This window comes from Dipteris shenzhenensis, chromosome 24 (genome assembly GCF_047967505.1).
Source record: "Dipteris shenzhenensis isolate YYH24624 ecotype China chromosome 24, Dip_SZ_1.0, whole genome shotgun sequence".
Lineage (NCBI taxonomy): Eukaryota > Viridiplantae > Streptophyta > Polypodiopsida > Gleicheniales > Dipteridaceae > Dipteris > Dipteris shenzhenensis.
In genome coordinates this window covers 27,603,255-27,626,498 of record NC_141619.1, presented here as the reverse complement: position 1 = coordinate 27,626,498, position 23,244 = coordinate 27,603,255, and the positions used below count along the sequence as shown (strand labels likewise).

At 48.5% G+C, this 23,244-nt stretch overlaps 1 protein-coding gene across 1 annotated transcript in view; it reads left to right on the top strand.

The window, feature by feature from the left end:
* LOC147886440 (beta-glucosidase 42-like) overlaps positions 1-23,244 on the top strand; it is a 101,650-nt gene that overhangs the window by 63,985 nt on the left and 14,421 nt on the right. Inside the window, exons 9-10 of the mRNA XM_087395169.1 lie at positions 20,284-20,507; positions 20,621-20,652. Coding sequence (XP_087251295.1) covers positions 20,284-20,507; positions 20,621-20,652 — 256 coding nt within the window. The remainder of the gene's footprint in view (positions 1-20,283; positions 20,508-20,620; positions 20,653-23,244) is intronic.

Genomic DNA, 23,244 nt, shown 5'->3' with positions numbered 1-23,244 from the left:
TTTTGGGTATGAATCTTCCTCATTCCTCTTGCCTCCATATGTATCCTCCAAAGCTGAAGCCAACTTCTCCTTGTCGATGGATTGGTTGCAGATTCCTTTTCCTTCCTTCTTGGCAAAGCCTATTTTTTTGACACGAAGTCACTGATTGAACTCTTTACTCTACCACACATTGTTCATGACTAGCTCTTGATTCCATGATGCCAATTCCATTGCACTGTTTATGGCAGCTCTTGATTTCTTGGCTTTTTACATCATCCGCACCATTCATGTGCACCACTCAACTCCATGCTTATCATACAACTCCCTAATCATGGTGTTGTCATATGCTTGGGGGGACTAGACAGGGATTTACTGATTGGCATCTTGGATGTGGATGGTATGCTACTTGTAAGAAAACAATACAATGTCTATGCTCAACAGATAACAGGATCTCGTATGTAAGAGAGAAAAGCAGATAGTATGGAGAATAAAAAATTTGATTACTGTAAAACTGATACGATAGATGGCGTTGCCTCCCAGCCGTGCGCTCTTGTGTGAGAAGCTTCGATGGCGTGCTGGAAACAGTAGAGGACGGAGGCTGGATGCTAAGGAATCAGGGTTGCTGTAGTCAGTGATGAATATGGGCTTCACGGGCTTGCTCTTATATAGCCACCAGTCGTAGTCGGTTAGACCCAATTGGGTGACCGACCAAGTCCGCCCAAAACGGTCGACTGGAGGTCGGTCCCGAAATAGGCCACCGACCACACGATAGAACTGTGGCACAGAATAGAGCAAGAAACCTACGGTTACCATTCGGTCCAGAGCAACAATCCGGGATCATCTGGGGCTCCAAACGGGCCCCGCAACCTGAGAGTGGGCTGCCCCGAGAAATGCTCCATCCACCCTCAATGCGGTCAGTCATGGGATGCCTTCCCGCACTTGCATATAGCCTAGTTGGCAGTGTGCCAACTCTATCTAAAGTCGTCCAACCATCAGGCCACACATGGCCCCCATCTGGTGTCCAAACCAGGACCTACCGGATAACCGAGCTACTCAAATGCCTTCTCCTCGTATGGGAGACTTACAAGTAGAGTTAGTTGGTTCCCGCGTAGTTACACGAGAGTGAAGCATTGATATCTAACACCCCCCCTCAATGTCCACCTGCACGATAGAACTGTGGCACAGAATAGAGCAAGTAACCTATGGTTGCCATTCGGTCCAGAGCAATCTGGGATCATCTGGGGCTCCAAACGGGCCCCGCAACCTGAGAGTGGGATGCCCCGGGAAATGCTCCATCCACCCTCAGTGTGGTCAGTCATGGGATGCCTTCCCGCACTTGCATGTAGCCTAGTTGGCAGTGTGCCAACTCTATCTAAAGCCGTCCAGCCATCAGGCCACACATGGCCCCCATCTGGTATCCAAAACCAGGACCTACCGGATAACCGAGCTACTCAAATGCCTTCTCCTCGTATGGGAGACTTACAAGTAGAGTTAGTTGGTTCCCGCGTAGTTACACGACACGAGAGCGAAGCATTGATATCTAACACCCCCCCTCAATGTCCACCTGCAAGTGAACTTACTTTTTCGGCCCAATGCCAGGTCGATGAAGATGCCTCTCCAGCAAGTCTCTTCCAAGGGCCTTCGTGAAGATGTCCGCAGCATTCTCTGTAGTCGGACAGTACATCAAGTCGACCTCTCCATCCATGATGAGCTCGCGTACAAAGTGATATTGAATCTCAATGTGTTTTCTGCGAGCGTGGGTACACCGGGTTCTTGGCAATTGCCATGCAACTCTGATTGTCACATGATAACTGCGTAGGCTTGTTGTGCACTGCACCCATGTCTCCTAAAATCCTCCTCAACCACACTACCTCACAAGAAGCAAAACATGCTGATTTGTACTCAGCCTCGGTAGAAGAAAGAGCAACTGTAGGTTGCTTCTTGCTGACCCATGACACAGCTCTAGATCCAAGTAAGAAACAGTAACCTGTCACTGATCTCCTGCTGTCCACGTCTCCTGCCCCCAATCCGAGTCACAGAATCCGGTCAAGATGTTGCCCTTGGTATAGGTGATGCCATAATCAAGTGTGCCTTTGATGTATTTCAGCACCTGCATCCCTGCCCTCCAATGGTTCTCCCGGGGCTTATTGGAAAACCCGCTTAGTACACCAATCACAAAATTGATGTCCGGCCACGTGTTGCACAAGTAAATCAAACTACCCACAAGCCTTCTGTACTTCGCTTCGTCCAGTAGTGGTGATGAATCCTCATTTGAGAGCTTCACGTCAACCTCCATAGGGGTGCTAACTGTCTTGCACTCAGCCATGCCAAATGCCTTCAGTATGTCTCCAGCATACTTCAGCTGTGAGATGAAGATCTGTTTTGGCTCTTGCCAAACTTCAATCCCTAAACAGAAATGCATCAGTCGAGGTCTGTCATTTCAAACTCTCTTCCTAGTAACTGCTTTGTCTGCGAGATCTTCTCTTCATGGTTCCCTGTTATGACTAGGTCGTCCACATAAAGGATCACGATCATACACCTGCCTCCTTCTCTGTAGATATACAAATTTGCATCAGATGGGCTCCTTCTAAACCCGTTTTGCAGAAAGTAGGCATCACTCTGCTGGTACCATGCTCCTGGGGCCTGTTTCAGCCTGTAAAGTGCCTTCTTCAGTTTACAGACTTTACCTTCTGAACCGGGGATCACAAAACCTGGTGGTTGTTCCACGTATACCTCCTCCTTGAGATCTCCATTCAGAAAGGCAGATTTTACATCCATTTGAAACACGGGCCAACTTTCTTGTGTTGCTAAAGCCAAAACACTGTGAATTGTGGTTAGTCGAGCTGTGGGAGCAAAAGTATCGTGATAATCAAAACCATGTACCTGTGCGAATCCTTTTGCCATGAGCTAAGCCTTGTACTTATCCAACGTGCCGTCGCACTTGTACTTGGTCTTGTACACCCACTTGGTGCCGATTACCTTGCATTTTGGTGGTCAATCCACAAGGTCCCAAGTGTTGTTCTTCATTATGGAGCCATACTCTGACTGCATAGCCTCCATCCACCTATCATCACCGTGTGCCTCTTCAAGACACTTGGGTTCTTCAGCACGGATTACCTCTGTCATCAAAGCGTAGTTGACCAAGTGTTCCTGCGCCCTTCTTTGCTCCTCTAATCTCTTGGACTGGCGGTGTTCGGATGATTCCTCCTCAATGGTTGGAGGTTCTCTGCTGTCCAAAAGCTGCTTTACCCACTTCGGGAATGGCCATTGCCATTGTGGTTCTGCGGGCTCTTCTTCCTCTTCTTTATCTTGAATCCTCCCAAGCACCGTTGGGGGAGGTCGGTCTGCTGTTGGTGGTTGTACTGGATGGATATCCTGGTCCTGGTTGTCTGGGAAGGAAACATCCTCCTCCAATTGATGCGGCTGTTCTGAGAAGACCACATCGTGACTTACTATTACCTTCTTGGTAATAGGATTATAGAGATGGTAACCCTTCACCTCTTCACTATAGCCTAAGAAAATACACTTCCGGCTCTTCGGTTCCCATTTGGTCCTGCTAGCATTAGGGACATGCACAAAATAGTTACATCCAAAAAGTCTGAAATGTGCAGTTGAAGGTTTCTTATCAGAAAAGTCCTGCAGTGGAGTCATCCCATTCACAGCCTTCGTGTAGCTACGATTCAGAATGTAAACTGCTGTGTTACATGCTTCAGCCCAGAAAGTCGTTGGCAAATCTTTCCCTTTCATCATACTCCTGTCCATTTTGCAGATGGCGCTCTGCTACTCCATTTTGCTGTGATGTATGTGGCGGGGGTTTCTGCCTCTTGATCCCGTGACTTTTGCAGTAACTTTCGAATTCACTTGATGTGAACTCACCACCTCTGTCTAATCTCAACTTCTTCACCTTTCTCCCCATTTCTTTCTCGACCATTACATGCCATTCTTTGAACTTACTAAAAGCCTCATCTTTAGTCTTCAGGAAGTATATCCATATCCTTCTACTGTAGTCGTCGATCAGCGTCATGAAGTAGTAGGAACCACCCAAAGCTTCCGTCTCCATCTTTCCGCAGAGGTCTGTGTGAACGAGCTCTAGAGGAGCCTTTGCCCTGCTGGCCTCTTTAGGAAAGGGTTGCCGATGCTGCTTGCCCATCATACAAGCTTCACATACATCGGGCAGATCTGTAATTTCTGGTAGGTCTGCAATCATTCCACTTTTATGCATCTCCTTTAAAGAACTAAGGTTTAGATGACCAAACCTCTCATGCCACAGCTTAGTGTTGCCTCACATCGGCTCGAGCACTGAAGGCTGAGAGTTCGTAGATGTTGTTGCGCCGTGTACCTTTACCAATGACCTTCCCTTGAAGATCCAAAATCTGTGCGCCATTCTTATTGAATTGAACTTTGAGGTCCCGACTGATCCGTGATCGCAGAAACGGACAACAAGTTCCTCTTGATATCTGGCACATAAAGAACATCGGACAACTGTTTTACAACTCCATCTGACTTGAGAGCAATTGCACCTTTTCCTTTTGCTGGACATTTTGCATCATTGCCGACTGCTACCAGGATGTCATTCCCTACCGGATGTCCACAGAGCCAGATTATTGACAGTGGTGCATCGCGCCACATGACCAGTCGGAAGGATTGGTATATCTCTCTACTTTTGCTCATCCCTTTGCTCTGGCTCAGTCATATGTATCTGTGGATGGGGTGCTTCCTCCTCACACTCAAGCGTGTCCATCACATTTCTCAAATTTTCATACTTGGCTTTATATCGGTGGTATCGCCGGTAGTAATGATCCTTTTGCCCTTGCAAGGTGGACTGGGAAGTCTGGAGGGTGGCCAACTGCGTCCGAAGATCTGTGAATTCTTCCTCCATGGATGAACGCTTCTTTTCCAATTCAGCCACTCTGGATTCTGATTTTTCCTTGGCAATCTCAGAGGAAGACAATGACTCTTTTACCTGTGTAATCTCCTGGTGAAATCTGGTCACCTCTGTGACATGCTGGCTTTGCAAAGTTGCCAGAGCTGCTGCATATTGGCTGCGTAGTGTTGTCATTTCTGCTTCCCATTCCTGCCTGTGATTATGGAGGTGATCCTCAAGGGCAGCCTGCTGAATGTTTCAGGCGATGTCACGCTCATGTATTGCTGAGTCCTTCTCTTTCTGCCACCTTTCCTCCTGTTGTCGAAGTGTCACTTTTGTGGCGCGCTGCTGGGCTGCCTGTGCTCTCTCGAATTCTAACTTCAAATGTTGCTGTTGAGAGAGGCAAGATGCAGGGACCTTTTCATCCACGCATACCTGTCGCTGTAATTCATCCTGTCTACCAAATTAATCACATCCCCCAATTCCTCAAACATGTCAGGGAGAGCTCCCTCTTCCTCGGTTGACAGGTTTCCTATAGGTGCCAATTTGTCCAAGTGCACAAAACACGTCGGGGCCCTGGAGATCTTTCTGTTCTGTGCGAGGCAGTCCTGCAAGGGAATGGTGAAGATTTGATTGAGATCCTCCTCTTCCCCACATACTGGTGAGCGTTTTTTGTGAAGGACAGATAGTAGTTGGCTGTAATCTTCATTCTGTTTTTCCACCAGGGAAATATTTGAAAGAGGTGGGCCTGATGAAGCAGCTATGTAAGCTGTGAACATATCATTCTCATGAAGGGGTGGGCAATCCACAGATTGGGGCAAAATCCCTCCCTCAAATACCTCCTCTGATGCTGAAGTGGCCGATGGAGGATCTCCTCGAGAGGGGCTCCCACTCCGGTCTTTGCTCCTGTCTCTGCCCTGTGGTGGTCGTGGTGGGGAGGCTGAAATGTGAAGTACTCCCTGGGATGACATCCCTTGAGAAAGCCCGTGGCAGTCAGGTCCCAGGCTAAGATTCAGGTCCAACACCTGGTCCAACACATGGTCAGAGGGGTCGCCTGAACTGTGGTGATGACTGCATCGGTGAAAGTGGTAGGGAGTGAAGATGAAACAGCTGCAGTCCTTCGTAACAATACACCTTTCGAGGAAGTCCCTGGTACAACAATCGTCGTCACTGGTACAACAGGGGGTGTACCTGGTGCAATCCCTCCCACTGAAAGTCTAGAGATCCCTGGAGAAGCCTGGACAAGTGTGACTGATGGAGAGGCAAGTCCTGGCACGGGCACGACTGATGGAGATACAAGACATATCACTGATGGGAAACCTGTGGCACAGGTAACAGGATATACTGAAGAAGCTCCGGTGCAGACTTCATGAGGTGGCGCTCGCCGAGGTGTCCTCCTGATCGAAAGAGGAGAGGAGGCAGTTCCGAGGGAAGGAACACTGGAAGTGACAGTGAAAGAGATGGAAGAGGGGGTGACAGGAGGGGAGAGAGATGATGAAGGGAGGCGACCTGTGATAATGGAAGGAGGGTTGGCCTTCCACTGATGAAGTAAGAAGGTGAGGTGGGGCCCACAAGTACAGGTATATGTGCCCCGACGCTTGCGAACTGTGTTACGGAAGGCAGAGTAGAAGAGTGAGGCGAAATCATAGGGAGTGACCGAGAGAATGGAGTCTAAGGCAGAGTGGATCGCCTTGGTGATGAAGAAGTGGCCTGGGGCAGAGTAGAAGTGCGTGAACAAATACCTCGCTAGAAGCGCCTCTCGGCTGTTTCCCTCGAGAACCTTCTTGCACTCATGTCCTCTGCGATGAGTTTTACACGTAGACAAGAAGGACAGAGGAATGTGGGTGAGTAGGTGTGAGGTGGCAAAAAGGGAAGTGTGGGAAGACGGAGATATGTGGATACGAGACTAGGAGTGAACATGTGACGGGAATTCAGGAATCCAAATGTGTCTGTTGCAAAGTTATAAGACTGAATGAACGCAGTACACATTTGGACGTCCACCTGGGGAAGTGTGACATCATCAAACTCCATGAGAGACATGCGGGCTATCTCATCAGGTGACAAGATGCTAGACAGCTTGAGTGTGGGATCGAGGAAAGGTTTGAAAACCACCCGAATGATCGAGGAGGATGAAGCAGGGGGTGGAAGATCACAAGCTGTACTTTGTGGGGCCAAATCACCGCCACCGTTACTGTGACCACTGTGCCCACTGGATGCCTTGGATGGTGTTTTGATTGTACCTGTGGGGGGCAGATAGTCAGAGCCTCCATGATCTGAATCAGAGGAACTCGAAAAGGGGGATAGCTCCTCATCTGATATGATAGTGATCCTGTTGGAGGGAGGTGAATCTGCAGCTGCTCGAGGTCGTTTGGAATTGCTCTATGGTGTAGACCCGGCACCCAGGTCATCAGTGGTGCGTTTGCCAAGTGATGCCATGGAAGATGGTCCTGATCCTGTTTTGTGGCCTGCCCGAGCCCGATGGAATTCAACGAATAAAGTATCGCGGGGTAATCTGGGTTTGTACTTGTGGCGAGGGGGACGGGTAGGCATGAACGATGGTGTCGTATGGAGAGAAAAAGAGTGCGGAGGGGGTGTCGATGTCAAGGTCTGGAGAGGCAAGGAGGGAGGAGGAGGTGTTGATGTCAAGGTTAATAAGAGAGGAGCCCGGAATCTGCTACGAGAGAATTCCTTAACAGAGCCACCAATGCAGGCCCATGCTTCTATGGAGAGGAAAAGAGTGAGGAAGGGGTGTCGGTGAAGAGGGAGAGCAAGAGGACGGATGTAGACTGATAAAGAAGGAGGGGCGACGAGGGGGGAGGAGGGGGGCGGGAACAAGGAGGGGAGAGGGGGTGACGCAGAGGGTGTAGGGAGGAGAAGGGGGGAGAGTTGCGCAGGAGAGGGGGACATAGGCAGGTAGAGGGAGAGGGTAGAGAGGGGGTTCCGCTGGAGAGGGGGGAGGCAGGTAGAGGGAGAGGGGGGAGGGGCTGCGCAGGAGAGGGGGAGGGGGAGGGGCAGGGTGGCGGGTCGAGGGAGAGAGGGGAGGGGGCTGTTGCGCAGGAGGGGGGGGAGGGCAGGTAGAGGGAGAGGAGGGAGGGGCAGGGTGGCGGGTAGACGGAGAGAGGGGGGGGCTGTTGCGCAGGAGAGGGGGGAAGGGGCAGGGTGGCGGGTAGAGGGAGAGAGGGGGGGGCTGTTGCGCAGGAGAGGGGGGAGGGCAGGTAGAGGGAGAGGAGGGAAGGGCTGCGCAGGAGAGAGGGGGAGAGGTAGGTAGAGGGAGAGGAGGGAAGGGCTGCGCAAGAGAGAGGGGGAGAGGCAGGTGGCGGGTAGACGGAGAGAGGGGAGCTGTTGCGCAGGAGGGAGAGGAGGGAGGGGCTGCGCAGGAGAGAGGGGGGAGAGGCAGGGTGGCAGGTAGAGGGGGAGGGCAGGTAGAGGGAGAGGAGGGAGGGGTAGGGTGGCGGGTAGTAGAGGGAGAGAAGGGGAGGAGAGGGAGCTGCGTGGAGAGGGAGAGAGCTGGTTGCCAAGGAGAGGAGAGCTGAGAGGAGGAGCTGGTTGCCAAGGAGGAGGGAGAGAGCTGGTTGCCAAGGAGAGGAGAGTTGGGAGGAGGATAGTTGGCCGCCAAACTAGCGCGCTTTTGAGTGTGGTGTGTAAAGGGTGGAGAGAACCGATGGAGGGGAGAGAGAGCCAAAAAGCAAATCCACCAAACTTAACCTTATCCACCAAGAATAGCATATCCACTAAATTTAGCATATTCGTCAAATTTAGCTTATTTGCCAAATTTAGCATATTCGCCACATTTAGCTAAGTGCCAAAAATAGGTTGGACGTGCATCGCCAGGATGATGGAAGATGGAAGAAAAAGAGATGAGTGTGACAAAGGGTGGAGAGAGAAAGTTTTGGTAGGAGAGAGGTGGGGGAATGACATAGGGTGGAGAGAGAAGGTGTTTGTAAGAGGGAGGCAGAGGTGGAAAGGGTGGAGAGGGAATGAGTTTGTGAGAGAGAGGTGGGGGTTGGACAGAGGGTGGAAAGAGAAGGGATTTGTAAGAGAGAGGTAGGGGGTTGGACATAGGGTGGAAAGAGAAGGTTTTTGTAAGAGGGAGGTGGGGAGTTGGACAGAGGGTGGAAAGAGAAGGTTTTTGTAAGAGGGAGGTGGAGAGTTGGACATAGGGTGGAAAGAGAAGGTTTTTGTAAGAGGGAGGTGGGAAGTTGGACAGAGGGTGGAAAGAGAAGGGTTTTGTAAGAGAGAGGTAGAACTTGGACAGAGGGTGGAAAGAGAAGGTTTTTGTAAGAGGGAGGTGAGAAGTTGGACAGAGGGTCGAAAGAGAAGGGTTTTGTAAGAGGGAGGTGGAGAGTTGGACATAGGGTGGAAAGAGAAGGTTTTTGTAAGAGAAAGGTGGAGAGTTGGACATAGGGTGGAAAGAGAAGGGTTTTGTAAGAGGGAGGTGGAGAGTTGGACATAGGGTGGAAAGAGAAGGGTTTTGTAAGAGGGAGGTGGAGAGTTGGACATAGGGTGGAAAGAGAAGGGTTTTGTAAGAGAGAGGTAGGGGGTTGGACATAGGGTGGAAAGAGAAGGTTTTTGTAAGAGGGAGGTGGGGAGTTGGACAGAGGGTGGAAAGAGAAGGGTTTTGTAAGAGAGAGGTAGAAGTTGGACAGAGGGTGGAAAGAGAAGGTTTTTGTAAGAGGGAGGTGGGGAGTTGGACAGAGGGTGGAAAGAGAAGGGTTTTGTAAGAGAGAGGTAGAAGTTGGACAGAGGGTGGAAAGATAAGGTTTTTGTAAGAGGGAGGTGGGGAGTTGGACAGAGGGTGGAAAGAGAAGGGTTTTGTATGAGGGAGGTGGAGAGTTGGACATAGGATGGAAAGAGAAGGTTTTTGTAAGAGGGAGGTGGGGAGTTGGACAGAGGGTGGAAAGAGAAGGGTTTTGTAAGAGAGAGGTAGAACTTGGACAGAAGGTAGAAGGAGAAGGAGTTTGTAAAACAGGATGAAAAGGGGAGGCCGTAGTTAGAGAGAGAAAATGACACAGAGTGAAAAAGGGAGGTCGCATTTAAAGGGTGGTCGTTTAGAGAGAGAAAGTGGCACGGGATGAAAAAAAGGAGGTCACACTTAGAGAGAGAAAGTGGCTCGGGGTGAAAAGTGGAGGGCGCACTTAGAGAGAGAAAGTGACACTCGGGTGGAAAGAGAAGGACCCATGTAGAGAGAGAAAGTGGCATCAAGGGGAGAGAGGAGGAGCTAATGAGAGAGAGAAAGTGGCACTAGGGGTAGAGAGGAGGACCCTTGTAGAAATAAAAAGTGGCCCTCACTCAGAGGGAGAAGATGTCACCAGGAAGGAGAAGGACTAGGAGGGTGTTTTCTCATTGATCATGGTACCTCTTGATGCGTGACCCATTCACTGGTGCAGGTAGGAGTCTGCCTTCCAAAGTGGCCAAGTAGACTCTGCCACTTGGGATAAGCTTGGCAATGAAAAATTGACCTATCCAACCACTCACAAACTTAGGTTTGTGTTTGAGAAACTTACTGGAATACAAGAGTACTAAATCTCCGACTTTGAAATTTCTTTTTCTGAGGTTCCGGTCATGTCAAGCTTGTTGTCGCTTCTGCCACACTTCTTGAGCAAAAACTGCTTCACGTCGATGCTCTACCAGTGCTTCCAAATCCCACAAGCGTTCCAATGTGCAGGCTTCAAAGTTGTCATTTTTGTCTGGAAGAATCCTGTGAGTGTCAAAATGAAATTCATAAGGCATAACGGCCTCTAGTCCATAGACCAGCTCGAAGGGTGAATACCCAGTACTCGCCTTGTAAGCAGTTCGATAGGCGAATAAAGCAGCTGGAAGTATGTCGTCCCAATCGGCTAAAGAATTTAGGCAAAGTCGATGCACGATCCCGCACATTGTGCTATTTGAGCTCTCAGCTAGACCATTGGCACGTGGGTAATAGGGAGATGAAAATTTGTGAACTATTTGTAGCAGGTGAACTAGTGCAGCAATGGTGTCATTTAGGAAGTGAGACCCTCTATCACTCATCAACTCAACAGGTCAACCAAACCGAGAGATGACCTGGTCATATAGAAATGTGGCTACTACCTGGGCTGTACAATTCTTGACTGCCTTGGCTTCGACCCATTTGGTTCCATAGTCGGTGGCAAGCAGAGCATACTTGTTCCCTCGGTGTGTGGCAGGAGAGATGGGTCCAATGAAATCCAATCCCCAGCGATAGAAGGGAGGCACCGGAGTGAAGGGTTTGAGAGGGAGGTACTCACGCCTTGTAGGCTTGGGGCCCGCTCGTTGACATGAATCACATCTGGTCACATGAGCATGGCAGTCGCGGAAGAGCTTGGGCCACCAGAACCCTGCTTGCATGATCTTCCGAGCAGTAGCATCTGAGGCCATATGCCCTCCACCTATGCCAGCATGTGCCTCTTTAAGAATGGATTGTGTCTCGTGCAGAAGCACACATTGTCTCAAGATCTGGTCCTTCCTGAGCTTGTACAATTGACCTGCAATCAACCTAAAAGGAGCAGCTTGAAGGATCCGCTTGCGTTTCTCTGTTGGAGTTAATCCTGGAGGAAAGCCACCTATAGACAAGAGGTGTACTATGTTGGCATACCATGGTGGGAAGCAACTGCAAATAGGCATTCATCAGGTAGTGCCGTCATTCCGAACAAGCCCGCATCGGGTAATTCATCGGTGATACCACTGGCTGGTTCCCCGGAATGTAACCTGGACAAGTGGTCTGCAGGTTGATGCAGTCTCCCAGCCCTCACCACAATGTCAAATTCAAATTCTTGAAAAAGAAGAATCCATCTGCTTATCCGGCCACCAAGAGTAGGCTTATTCAATAAATACTGAAGAGCTTGATGATCAGTGATGATCACAAACTTGTTGCCCAAGAGGTAGTGATGATACTTGGTCATGGCATAAACCATGCCGAGGCCCTCCCTTTCTGTGGTACTATAATTGCGTTCTGCTCCATTGAGTTGTCGACTCGCGAAGCAGATTGGCAAATCAATCTTGGTATCCTGGTTAGGTTGAGCCAGTATAGCACCTACTGCCCACCCACTAGCATCCACATGGACATGAAAATTTACATCCCAATCGGGCTGCTTGAGGATGGGGGCCTTCACGAGGCGATGCTTCAGATCATCAAAGGCTAGTTGTTGTGGGGTGGCCCAAACAAAAGATCGGTCTTGATGTAGGAGTTCTGTCAGTGCTATAGCAATGTCGGCATAGAAACATATGAACCTTCGGTAATATCCTACATGCCCTAAGAAGGACTTCACCTCTTTGAGTGTACGAGGGATGGGCAATGAGATGATCACCTCTACCTTTGCGGAATCCGTGGTCATGCCCTCAGCAGAAACAATATGACCAAGGAGAACACCTCGAAGTGCGAGAAAGAAACATTTGTCAGGGTTCAAACACAAGCGCACTTCTCTGCACTTATCAAAGACCCATCTCAACTTATGTAGATGATCATTTTGTATGGTCGGATCAAGATGGGAGGCCGATTTACCATTAAAAACAGAGAAGTCATCTAGAAATGCCTCAAGAAACTTGCCGATATTCTCTTGAAAGACTTTGGTTACAAGTCGTTGAAAGGTTGCCGGGGCATTACATAGTCCAAAGGGCATCATTCGGTAGGCATATGTTCCCCATTGAGTGACAAAGGTAGTCTTGGGCCTGATCCTGTTCTTTCACTCGGACTTGGTTGTACCCGCTATATCCATCCATGAATGAGTATAAAGCATGTCCTGCCACTGTCTCCAACACTCTATTTGTGAAGGGAAAGGGGAACCTATCACGTCATGTTGCAGCATTCAAACTCCGATAGTCAACACATATTCTAAGTTTGCCGGTCTCTCTTTTGGGTACAATGACAATTCCGCTGACCCAATCGGAGTAATCCACTGGGTAGATTAATCCTGCTTGCTCCATTTTCTGTACATCTATTTGGACTGCCTTGCCGTAGTTGGGATTCATGCGGTATGGACCTTTAATCATAGGGTCTGCATCTGGATATAAGTCGATGCTATGCTCCATGAAATCAGCGGGCACCCCCTTCAGATCCTTGTAGAACCAAGCAAAGACATCCACAAATTCTTTAAAAAGGTCGGTGACTGCAGCTAGAAGATAGTCATGTTCCCAGACCCAAGTGGCTAACTTCAAATGCCTGGGTTGGTCCTCACTTCCAATGTTGAGATACCGCCAGTTCCGTGCCTCATCAACAGGGGCAATGCATTGGGATGTTGAGATACTTGGTTCACCCATTCTCAGTCTTGTATGTGCTGGAGTATCTTCAAGGGGAAAGTCCCCCTCCACTTCTCTCAACCAAGATGGGGGGTAAGTAACTGGGGGGTTCTCAGGCATTGACTGAGATGTAGAATCAGTAGATGTTGCAGATGTTGTATGCCTTCGATGCCTTGGTGACTGTTTCAGCATGCCCCGGTAAGGTAAGCCTTCCACCTCATAAGTGGTTTCCGGAAGGTCTTGAATTGAGGGGTGGTCGGCTTCTGATAAGAAAAGGTCAAGCAAAGTGAGATCGGCCATGTCCTCACCTCTGCATCCGGTATGCACCCTAGGTCCGCCCAAGACCTCAAGTTGTTGGTGGTGATTCTCCTCAAGTTCAGCAATGTCTATGTCACTTTCTTCTAAATCACTATCACCATCAGTGTCGTCTTCATTAGTGTTTCTGTCTTCTGTATGACCATCATTGCACTCAGCAGTACCATGGTTGTACACCGTAGTACCATGGTTGTGCACCGTAATACCATGATTGTACTCTGGAGTACCATTGGTGGGTTGTGCAGTACCAGCCTCATCTACAGTAGATCCTTCATTGTATCCTATAGTATTGTCAGCATCATTTTGACCAATGTCCTCCATGTCGGCCACTGGACGTTTCTCAATGTTTACTGCAGTACCATCATTGTCCTCAGTACGATTAGTGGTGTCCACTGTAGCACCCCTAGTGACCATTCTCTTATACATGTGTAGACTATTGCAAAGTCCAAAGGGCATCCTTTCGTAAACTAGTTCAGCCAGACCCTGTCGTTCTGGGTGGATTTCTGATACTCCAAGTAGGTGTTCTTCTTGATCTTCTTGTTGGCATAGTTCCACCATGTTGACCGCTAAGGAGCCCAAGGCTCCCATCCAACAGCTTCCTCATCTTCTTGATCAGCCCGATCCAACAAGTAGGTCAAACTTTCAAATCCTTCTAGGGTTGTCTCCTCATTGATATCTTGGTCACCACCCCTGGGCCAGTCCCCACAGGCCCAATGCTCCTCTTCGGCTCTAGCTTATTCTTCAAAATCCTCCTCTTCTAGTTCTATTGGTATGTGCCTTGCCTGCCCTGTGACCATATCTATTTCGAGGGATGTCGATCCCAGGGGCAATCGAACTTCATCAGTTGACCAATCTTGAATGGCTTTTGAAGACCGCAACCATGGCCTACCAAGAAGTAGAGGGTAAGTTTGTTCATTTTCGGTCATATCAAGGACAACAAAATTGGAGAGAAAAGTCACTCCGCCAATCTTCATGTGAACACCTTTGACTGCACCCATTGGTTTTACTCTGCGTTGATCAGCCATGCGTACCTGAAAGTGAACATCACTTGTCAACTTCAACCCTAGTTTTTGGAGTGTACCTTTCGGCATAATGTTCATAGCCGCCCCACCATCGAGGAAGACCTCCTTCAGCTCCACTCCATGGATCTCCACGGTGAGCTTGGGACTTTGTTCACAAGTGAGGGCAGCGTAGGCAGAGAAGTGGTCCGGTGTAGACCCATGCTAAGCCGGTAATGTCTCTGGTGTTGGCTCACTCGAAGTAGATCCCTTGTGTCGACCTCCTGGGAGGCGATTCAGAAATGTAATAGTCTGATGCTTGATTTGGGGGGACAATAGACAAAGTTGTCGTAGAGTGAGGTTGGGTTTGAAACTCATAAGATCTTCAAACAGGGAGTAGTGGTGGACACTAGCATTAGCCTTCTGCAACCTCATCCTCCTAGCCTCTGGCCGAGGGTCGAAGCTTACACGAGGATGTGGATGTAGGTCTGAACTGTGAGTCATTGTCTCCAGTGGTTTCTCTTCCATCACTCCTTTCCCTTTTTCCTGGGCAGGACTAGGTCTTGTCCCCATAGCCCCTTCTCTGTTAAGTGCTGTTGGGGACAAAGTGGCGCTGTCCGAGGGTTGTCACTTCTGTTGCAAACCTCACAGTTCTGGACTTGCGGGATGGAAGCTGAGGTGTGCTACCTTCATCTTCAGAACTTGTTTGAAGATCTCTCGTGACACCCTTTACCACCTCCTGATACCTCAAAGGCATAGAGTGATCACCCGAGGATGAGGCACTTCCAGAGTTAGTGGTTGACCTTAATGGCTGTGTGCCCTTCGAGTTTGTTTCTGAATCACTATCAGAAGCCAACATGTGTGGTCTATTCCTGGGCGTACTGTGTAACTTGGAGGAGGAGAATAACCTCGGTGGGGGAACACTTGTCGAACTCATTGGTGCTGAGGTCTCCGATGCTGACTCTAAGTCACCCTTACATTTGTCACCTTTTGTATGTGACCGTGTCACAGCGCCCAACACTGTGCCAATCAAATGGGGACTGTTGCCCTCCCCCGCCACTACTACATCAACCATATTCACTTGGGATGCGGGTTCCACTCTTCTATTGGGACAATCTCTGGTGTAGTGGTCGTTTGTGTTTGCACTGTGTACAAGAGGGTCCCCCGAACGGCTATGTACGATCATCTTGGTAGTGGCCGTACTCGCCACATCTGTAACACATGATGGGTCTTCTAAAGTTTGTACCTCTGCCTGCACCTCCACGTCCACCTCGAAAACCACCCCTTCGACCGCGTTGATAAGAGGGTCCATAGCCACCTCTTGACATAGGTGGTTCGTACGGGGCATAGTATGGCTGAGGATAGAAATAAGGGGAACCAATTGAATTGGGGGCAGGAGCTTGGAGCAAAGGGGGAGTCGGAAGCAATGGAGGTGGCATGACAGGAGGAGGAGGTGGCTCAGATGCTCGTGCAAGAGGGGGAGCAGGAGATACTTCTGCTCGGCCAGAAGTTATGGGTACCATTCTGTTGACTGCAGCAACTAGAGGTTCCCCCGAGGTATACTCTGGAAGAAGCTTCCTTAATCCTTTGAGGTACCTACACTCAGAGGCATCATGTCCATGGATCTCACAAAATGTACAAAATGAGGTAGAAGTAGGTACCTTTCGCTTGGAGGGGCACTCCCAGTAACCATGGTTAGAACCCTTGCATTCTGTGCACCAAAGGCCACTTTGAATTTGGGCCCTCAAAGGACGATTGGCCATCCACCTTTATTCTATCTTTCAAGCCTTCTTTGATTTCTTCTAACTCCTTCTTGAGTTGCTGCCATGCGGATGATCCCTCCTCTCTTGGGAGTTGGGTGGTCGTATTCGTTGATGAGGCAAAGCTTAACTGTGACCGTTCCATCTTGACAGCTTCTTTTAGGAAGTCTTGAAGTGAGGCATGTTCAGGGAGTTTATCCACCAACCTTATAGCAATGGAAGGGGGTAATGCTTTCAAAAACCATCCCTTCATGACAACATCATTAGGTGGCACAGACATCTTTGCCTCCAAGACCCTCATCCTTGTGTACATCTCAGAGATGCTTTCTCCAGGCTTCATGGTGTCAGTGGATAACTCTTGGACAATCATGTGTTCGAATTTTTTGAACTTGAAAGTACGTAAGAATTCCTCCCTTAGGTTTGTCCACGTCTGGAAGTGGTCAGGAGGAAATTGATTGTACCATACATCCGCGGCATCCTCCAATGACGAGGGAAAGATGTGAAGGAACGCATGCTCATTCTCCATACCTTTAGCTCTACATGCTGTGAGGTGGCCTTTGAACTTTTGAGTCTTCACGTGGACCTTGTTGAGTAGCTCAAGAAGTCTAGCTCTGTCTGGAGGATTGAGAACGGCCATCCCCACCCGAGAGGTTGGAGAAGATGCAAGAGTTGGAGGGAGTCCCGATGGGGCTGTAATGAGTGTTGGTGTTCCCAAGGAGGAGACCACCCCGACAACTCCTCCTGTGGAGGACCACAATGGGGAAGTCACTACTGATGTAGTCATAGAGGAAGTGTACCCAAATGGTAGCGTGTAAGTGGGGGGTCTCGGTATTGCAGAGGGAAAGGGTGAGAACATGGAAGATGTGGGGGTGAAAGAGGATGGGAGAGCATTTGGGAAAGAGAGAGACGGAGTTGAAGTCATGGATGAGTAGGCAGAAGGGAAGGAAGGAGGTGGTGGAAAAGGCAACACCGGTGTGGATGGAAAGGGAGATGAAACCATCATGGCAGGTAAAGGCATGGCCGGCGGAGCAAAAGTATCCCCCAATGGGATAGATGTAGAAGAAGAATTAGCTAGGAGCCCAGAGCTATGCATAACAGATGAGGTAGCAGCTTGTCCACAAGAGGTCGAGGCGGGAGTAGATGGAGTCACCACTCCGGTAGAAGAGGTGGTTGATGAAGACATCGTTGCAGGAGGAGGAGAGGGGCTGCCTTGACCTTGATGAGTCCTTGAGGAGCCCTCGTCCTTAGTACCTCTTCTTTCACCTATTCTTGGCTTTGCACTTCTTCTCCGGAGTCCGGATCAGACCACCAGGGTTCCTGTTGATCCAAGTCAATGAGAGTGTCAATGAAGTTACTTGCTCTGGCTACTGCTCCAATGGGCTCACTTTGTGTTCGAGTTGAGGACTTCGCAAACTTACGTCGCACGTAATGCTTCTTGTACCTAGTTTGGTCTGCCGGAAGTCTTTTCTCCACTCTCCTCAAGTACCTCCTAGTTCTCTCACTAGCTCCTTCAAATGTTTCAGAACTACTCGGCATAAGACCTCTCTCTAGGACCCTAGATCACCACTTCACTCGTGCTACTCAATACCAGCAGTGTCCCACCGTGATCGCCATAAACTGTCTGAGGGGAGGGGTTCCTATCCTTCCGGAGGTGTTACCGGAGGCCAAAGGCCACTGGCGTGAGAAGCATGAGTTTTGCAATGCTCTAATGCAATGGATCGCGCAGAGCCACCATGCAGTAGTGTGCGAGTGTCGTATGCTATACTACAGTGAACAACGACGTACGAGTGCACTTACGAGTGCACTATGCTAAATGACAATCACCGGCGAACTCCACAACATAAGCAGAATAAGAAAATCCTACACTGGTGAACAATCCCCATATCGGGAAGAGACAAGAGAGATGAGAAAGTGACCAAGTTGGCCAAAGTACATATCACTGGACTAGTGTCCCCAGATCACAAGTCGCAAGTCACAAGAATACACAGGTCTATCCCCATAGTAGACAGAGGGTACACACAAGTCTCTCCACACTCTCTCCTTGGCAAGCTCGTAGCTCTAGCCTCTATCTCTCCTCACTCTCCTCTCTTTCGCTCCAGTGCCGAATGCTGAATGAATTTTCCTCTCTCCCTCTTCTCCTTCATCCTCATCCCCCGCCTTGGAGGGTCCCTTCTTCGCTGAGAATCCCCCTCTTTCTTCCCATTGGTCATCCTCTTATCTCCTTAGCTGTTGAGGATAGCTGTTGCACCGTTGGCTCTCTTGATGGCTACGGCGACTTCCTGACTCCCTGACTCGCCAGCCTGATGGTGTAAATTCTCCATGTGCAGGTGAGCTGGATCACCGCACCACTGCACCACTGTATCACTGAACCACTGTGCAAATGTAAATACTCCTGACTGCTCCATGTGCTAAGCCCACTCTCCATGTGCGCAGCTCTTGATGAGATCACTTTGGACATGATACTCCTGGTTGACCTGTGGTTGAGTGTCGACCTGTGGTTGACATGTGTCGTTACATGATTGCCTCGGATAGTATTCCTGGATGAACCCGTGTGATCGCGTGGCTAACTTGTGTTAACACATGGTCAACATGTGGTCAACAGATGTCGTCATGTGGTCAACGCCTATCGACAGGTGGTCGTCGTGTGATAAGGTAACATGGAGCCATGGTTGAGGCTATCCATGGATGATTCAAGTGAAACTTTTTGATGCTATTGTATACAGTCAGGCTGTTAAATGACTTATTTATCTCTACAATACCTGTCCAGATATCGAGTTCAGTGTCTCCTAGTCAAGCATATGTATTCATAGTAGCCCAAAGACACATCATTGGCGTGCTATAAAGCTTGTTTTCAAATATTTGTAGGGTGCTCAATCTCTTGGTCTGTTCTATGTTGGGGTGTGGGGGATGACTCTGACTTTCATGCTTTCAGTGATTCAGATTGAGTTGGAAACTATAATACGAGACATTCCACTTATGCAAATCGTTTCTTTCTTGGTAGTTCATGCATCTCTTAGTTGAGTAAGAAACAATCCACTGTGGCAACATCATCTTGTGAAGCTAAGTACAGGGCAGCCTTCACAACTATAGTTGAATGTGAATGGCTCAGGAGATTGATGAAAATCTTCATGGTGGTTTGCAGTCGTTTACTCCCATACTCACTGACAGTTAGAGTGCTATTGTAGTGGCATGGAATCCTGTTTCATGCATGCGTGAAACACATTGAGATCCATTATCATTATGTGAGAGAGAGACAGTATAGAGCAGAGATGAGTTTGATCTAGTGTCCTACACATTGCAGATCAAAATGTTGCAAATCTTTTCACCAATGCCCTATCTAGAGAAAAGTTGGAAGCTTTCCGCAAAGCTTTGGACTTGCTTCCATTTGGCGGTTGAGATAATTTCTCGTAAACCAGGACATTGTCATTGCAAGGTGGTGTTGGAAATATTGTAATATTTAAGGGAGTGGCCAACGTATTAAGTAGTTAGTAGGGAACTTTTAGGGGCACTTTTCCGTCGAAGTTTTTTCCGCCTCACACAGTTAGTGGATGAGTGAGTTTTAACTCGCCCTCAAGTTTATCTAGGGTTTTGGGATTTTGTCATGCTGACAGCCCCTTAGTACTTTATGCTTGCAACTTTTATTTAACATAGCTCCACGTTTTTGTGCTCTCCACCATCTACTCTTCTCACAATGGTTGTGTGGTGAGGGAGGGGGAGGAAGGAGGGGTGAGAAATTTGAGGGGGGGTTGAGGAAATGAGGGAGGGGGGTGGCCTTCCATGGTAGTGGTGCAATAGCCAAAGGGAGTGAAGAGGGGGGCGGCGCGGTAGAGAGAGAGTCACGTGGGGGAGCATGGGGGTTCGAGAGGAGTGGGGGGGTTCCAAGGGGGCAAGGGATTGAGGGGGGGTGGGAGGGGTAAAGAGGGGAGGGGGCGCTATTGCAGCCGGCGAAATGTGGACCATTTTGATATTCCATGTTTAGCAAGTAAATAGATTCATTTTCATAGGGTGAATTTATGCAAGTTCTTGAACCCTATTTTCTTTGGTCAATATCCTAATGTTATATGTCATTTTGGTAGTTTATATTCCATGTTTAGCAAGTAAATAGCATTCATTTTGATAGGGTGAATTTATGCAGGTTCTTGGACCCTATTTTCTTTGGTCATTATCCTAATATAATGCGCCATATCCTTGGTGAGCGTCTTCCACAGTTCACTGCAGAAGAGATGAAAATGGTGCAGGGATCCTTGGACTTTGTTGGGCTCAATCATTATTTTTCAGGATATGTGACTAGTGCAACCTCAAATTCTCTAAGTGGATCTGAAATTGGATGGTCTAAAGATGCGAACACAAAAATTTTGTGTAAGTAGATCACTATTGATATTGTGTCCTACAATGATATCGTATCAATCATTTTATTGTTGGTTCTCATTTGCGAATTCATCTTTTCCTATGTTTGGGAGTAACCTCTGCAGTTGAAAGAGATGGAAAGGCCATCGGGGACAAGGTGAACTCTTTATTTTTAATGAACTCTTTGAATCTGTACAAAGTGGGACACAATTATGCAATGTGTTGTAATAGATTCCCTTACATAATAATCTTCGTGTGAGCCATTTGCTCCAACATTTTTTTTTTTTCAAGAAAGAGACTTCTATTAAGTAAGAGAAAAAACCCGCGAGAGCAAGCTCAAAGCAGAATACATCATGAAATCATGAGGATAAATAAAACCCCCTCAAAGTGAGGTGGAAAACAACCAATGCTGAGGCTGAAAATGCCACCTCAACCCTGTAGGAGTCTTAGAGACCAGGATTTCAGACCATGTGTTCCCCCTTGGCAAGTTGGATGCTGATCCCATGCATGGTTCTCCATGCTCTTGACTGTGTATTGTTGGAAGAAGAAAGCTTTTTCTCCTATCTTTCTCTATTGTATCTACTTTTGCTCTGAAGGATACATTTTGAGATCGTAATACAGTCCAACTTCTGTCCGACTAGGTTCTATTTCTGCACTGTCTTGTTGTCTTTGCATTGCTTATGCATATTTTTGTTCTAGGCAAGTTTAGCCCACAACAATATACAATGCATTTTGAGTGAATAAAATGTACCAATGTTCATGCTTTGTGTTTTCAATGACATTTCTTATGTCAACATAGGTATACTGTAAGAGAACTTAGTTAAATTTCTAAGTAATCAAAGTATGTACGGTGTCTGTCCAAATAGTCTGTCCAGATACTAGCCAATGTGTGCGAGGGATGAACCTGAGTACCCTCCAAAGCCTCTGTGCATCTGGCTCTCCAGATATGCCAGGATGCTATGCTCGCTAGAATCTCCCAAGAAGTATCCACAGAGGCATGTACAGCTGTAAAAGGAAGGTGTGGTACCACATCCAACGAACATGACTCAATCTGATGACGTCGAACTAAAATGGCCCGAGAGAAGTCAAGTCTCTCATAGAATACCTGAGGCCCTGTAAGAGACAGCCAAGCCACTCAGCCCCATATCCCATAAGCAATGTTGAATAGTCTCCGAAGCATAGAGGCAACGAGGGCAAGTAGGGTCGGCTCCGAACCTGGATCTCCAAAGGTTCACTGCAATCCCACCATGGATAGAGAGCCAAAAGAAGAGAGTGATCTTTCTATTCCTGTGGGATTTCCAGAGTCTCCTCCAGAAGCACCTGTGCAGATCCGCAGTGATATTAAATGTCTCCCAATGAGGAACTCTAGAAGGTCTCTAGAAGGTCTCCAGCCTCTACTACTGAGCTGAAATCTCCTGGCATTACTGACTGTGTAACAAAAGAAGGGGATGCTCTTCTCTCGATGCCCTGTGTCAATCCACTCTCACTCTCCAAGGTCCCACTGCAATTACCTAATGGAAACTCCCCCGTAGAGCCAAAGCCTCCAAGACCCAGTGGAGAGTAGCCTAGGGTCTAGGTCGAGGAACCACTCTGAATCTGATCCCTGTACCAAAATACCTACAACCCTGATAGGCTGAAAAGCAGACTCAAGCAAGATGTCCTCTGTGGACCTGAGCAACTTGCCACCATCCTGCACACTAAAAACTAAAGCATCCTCCTGTGCATCTCGAAAGGCTAAAACCTGAAGCGGAACACCGCCTCTTGTAAAAGTACCTGCCCAAGTGGAGCAAGTGAGTGGCATATCATCTGTGTCTACCCAATCCTCTGGAAGGGCTGCCTCAATCTGCAAGATCCTCCCTGCACTCCCTCTGAGATGTCCCGTCAACTGAGATTTGTTCTCCTTTGGAAGCTTGCGGAAAGCTTTCCAAGACCCCAAAGATGATGCAGGTCCCCTCTCCCACCTGGACCACTGCATGTAGAGTGAGGCACTAAGTGGTTTGCCATGATCATTTAAAATACTGTCATTCCACATGATTGGTTGCCTATCAATCTCTTCACGAGAGGAAGGAGGAATCCTCTGAAGAGTGCTCCTAAAACTAGCCCATGCTTTCAGAATGGCAACCATGAGAGGGGACGAAGGTGATCTGAGGTGTGCTGTGATGAAGATCCACCTAATACTGCTCATCCAGTCTCCTCCTGAAGAAGGTGTGCACCTCTGTATGCTGCTAATAAGAAAGGCCTTCCACGGTTCCTGCCCTGGCATAAGTCCTCGCACCACCATCTTGCATACTAAAGCGTTGCACTGTAAATTTGGATCAATAATATTCAGACCCCCTTCCTGTGTAAGGAGGATGAGGGTCTCCCAAGCCACCCTGGCTAAGGCATCTGCTGTGCCATCAAGCCCACTCCAAAGAAAATTTATGATCGGTCTCCTGAGCTGAGTGATGCAGTCCCTAGAACGGCACCAGCATGAACAAACAAACAAACTAGGTCATGGCCAAGGGGACCTGGTTGACCACCACAACTCTAGAGGCAAGATCCAGCTTGGTTGAGCTCCAAAAAAGGAGCTTCCTCCTGATGCTCTCCAACACGGGAGCAAACTGCTGCGTGGAAGAAATATCCAAGCCGACTTGGCAGCCCAAATACCTGACAAGCACACCCCTCTGAACCCAAGTGAATCCTATGTCAAGCCCCCAAACTGGAGTGTCCTCATCACTGATCCAAAAGCCATTGGATTTATGCCAATTTA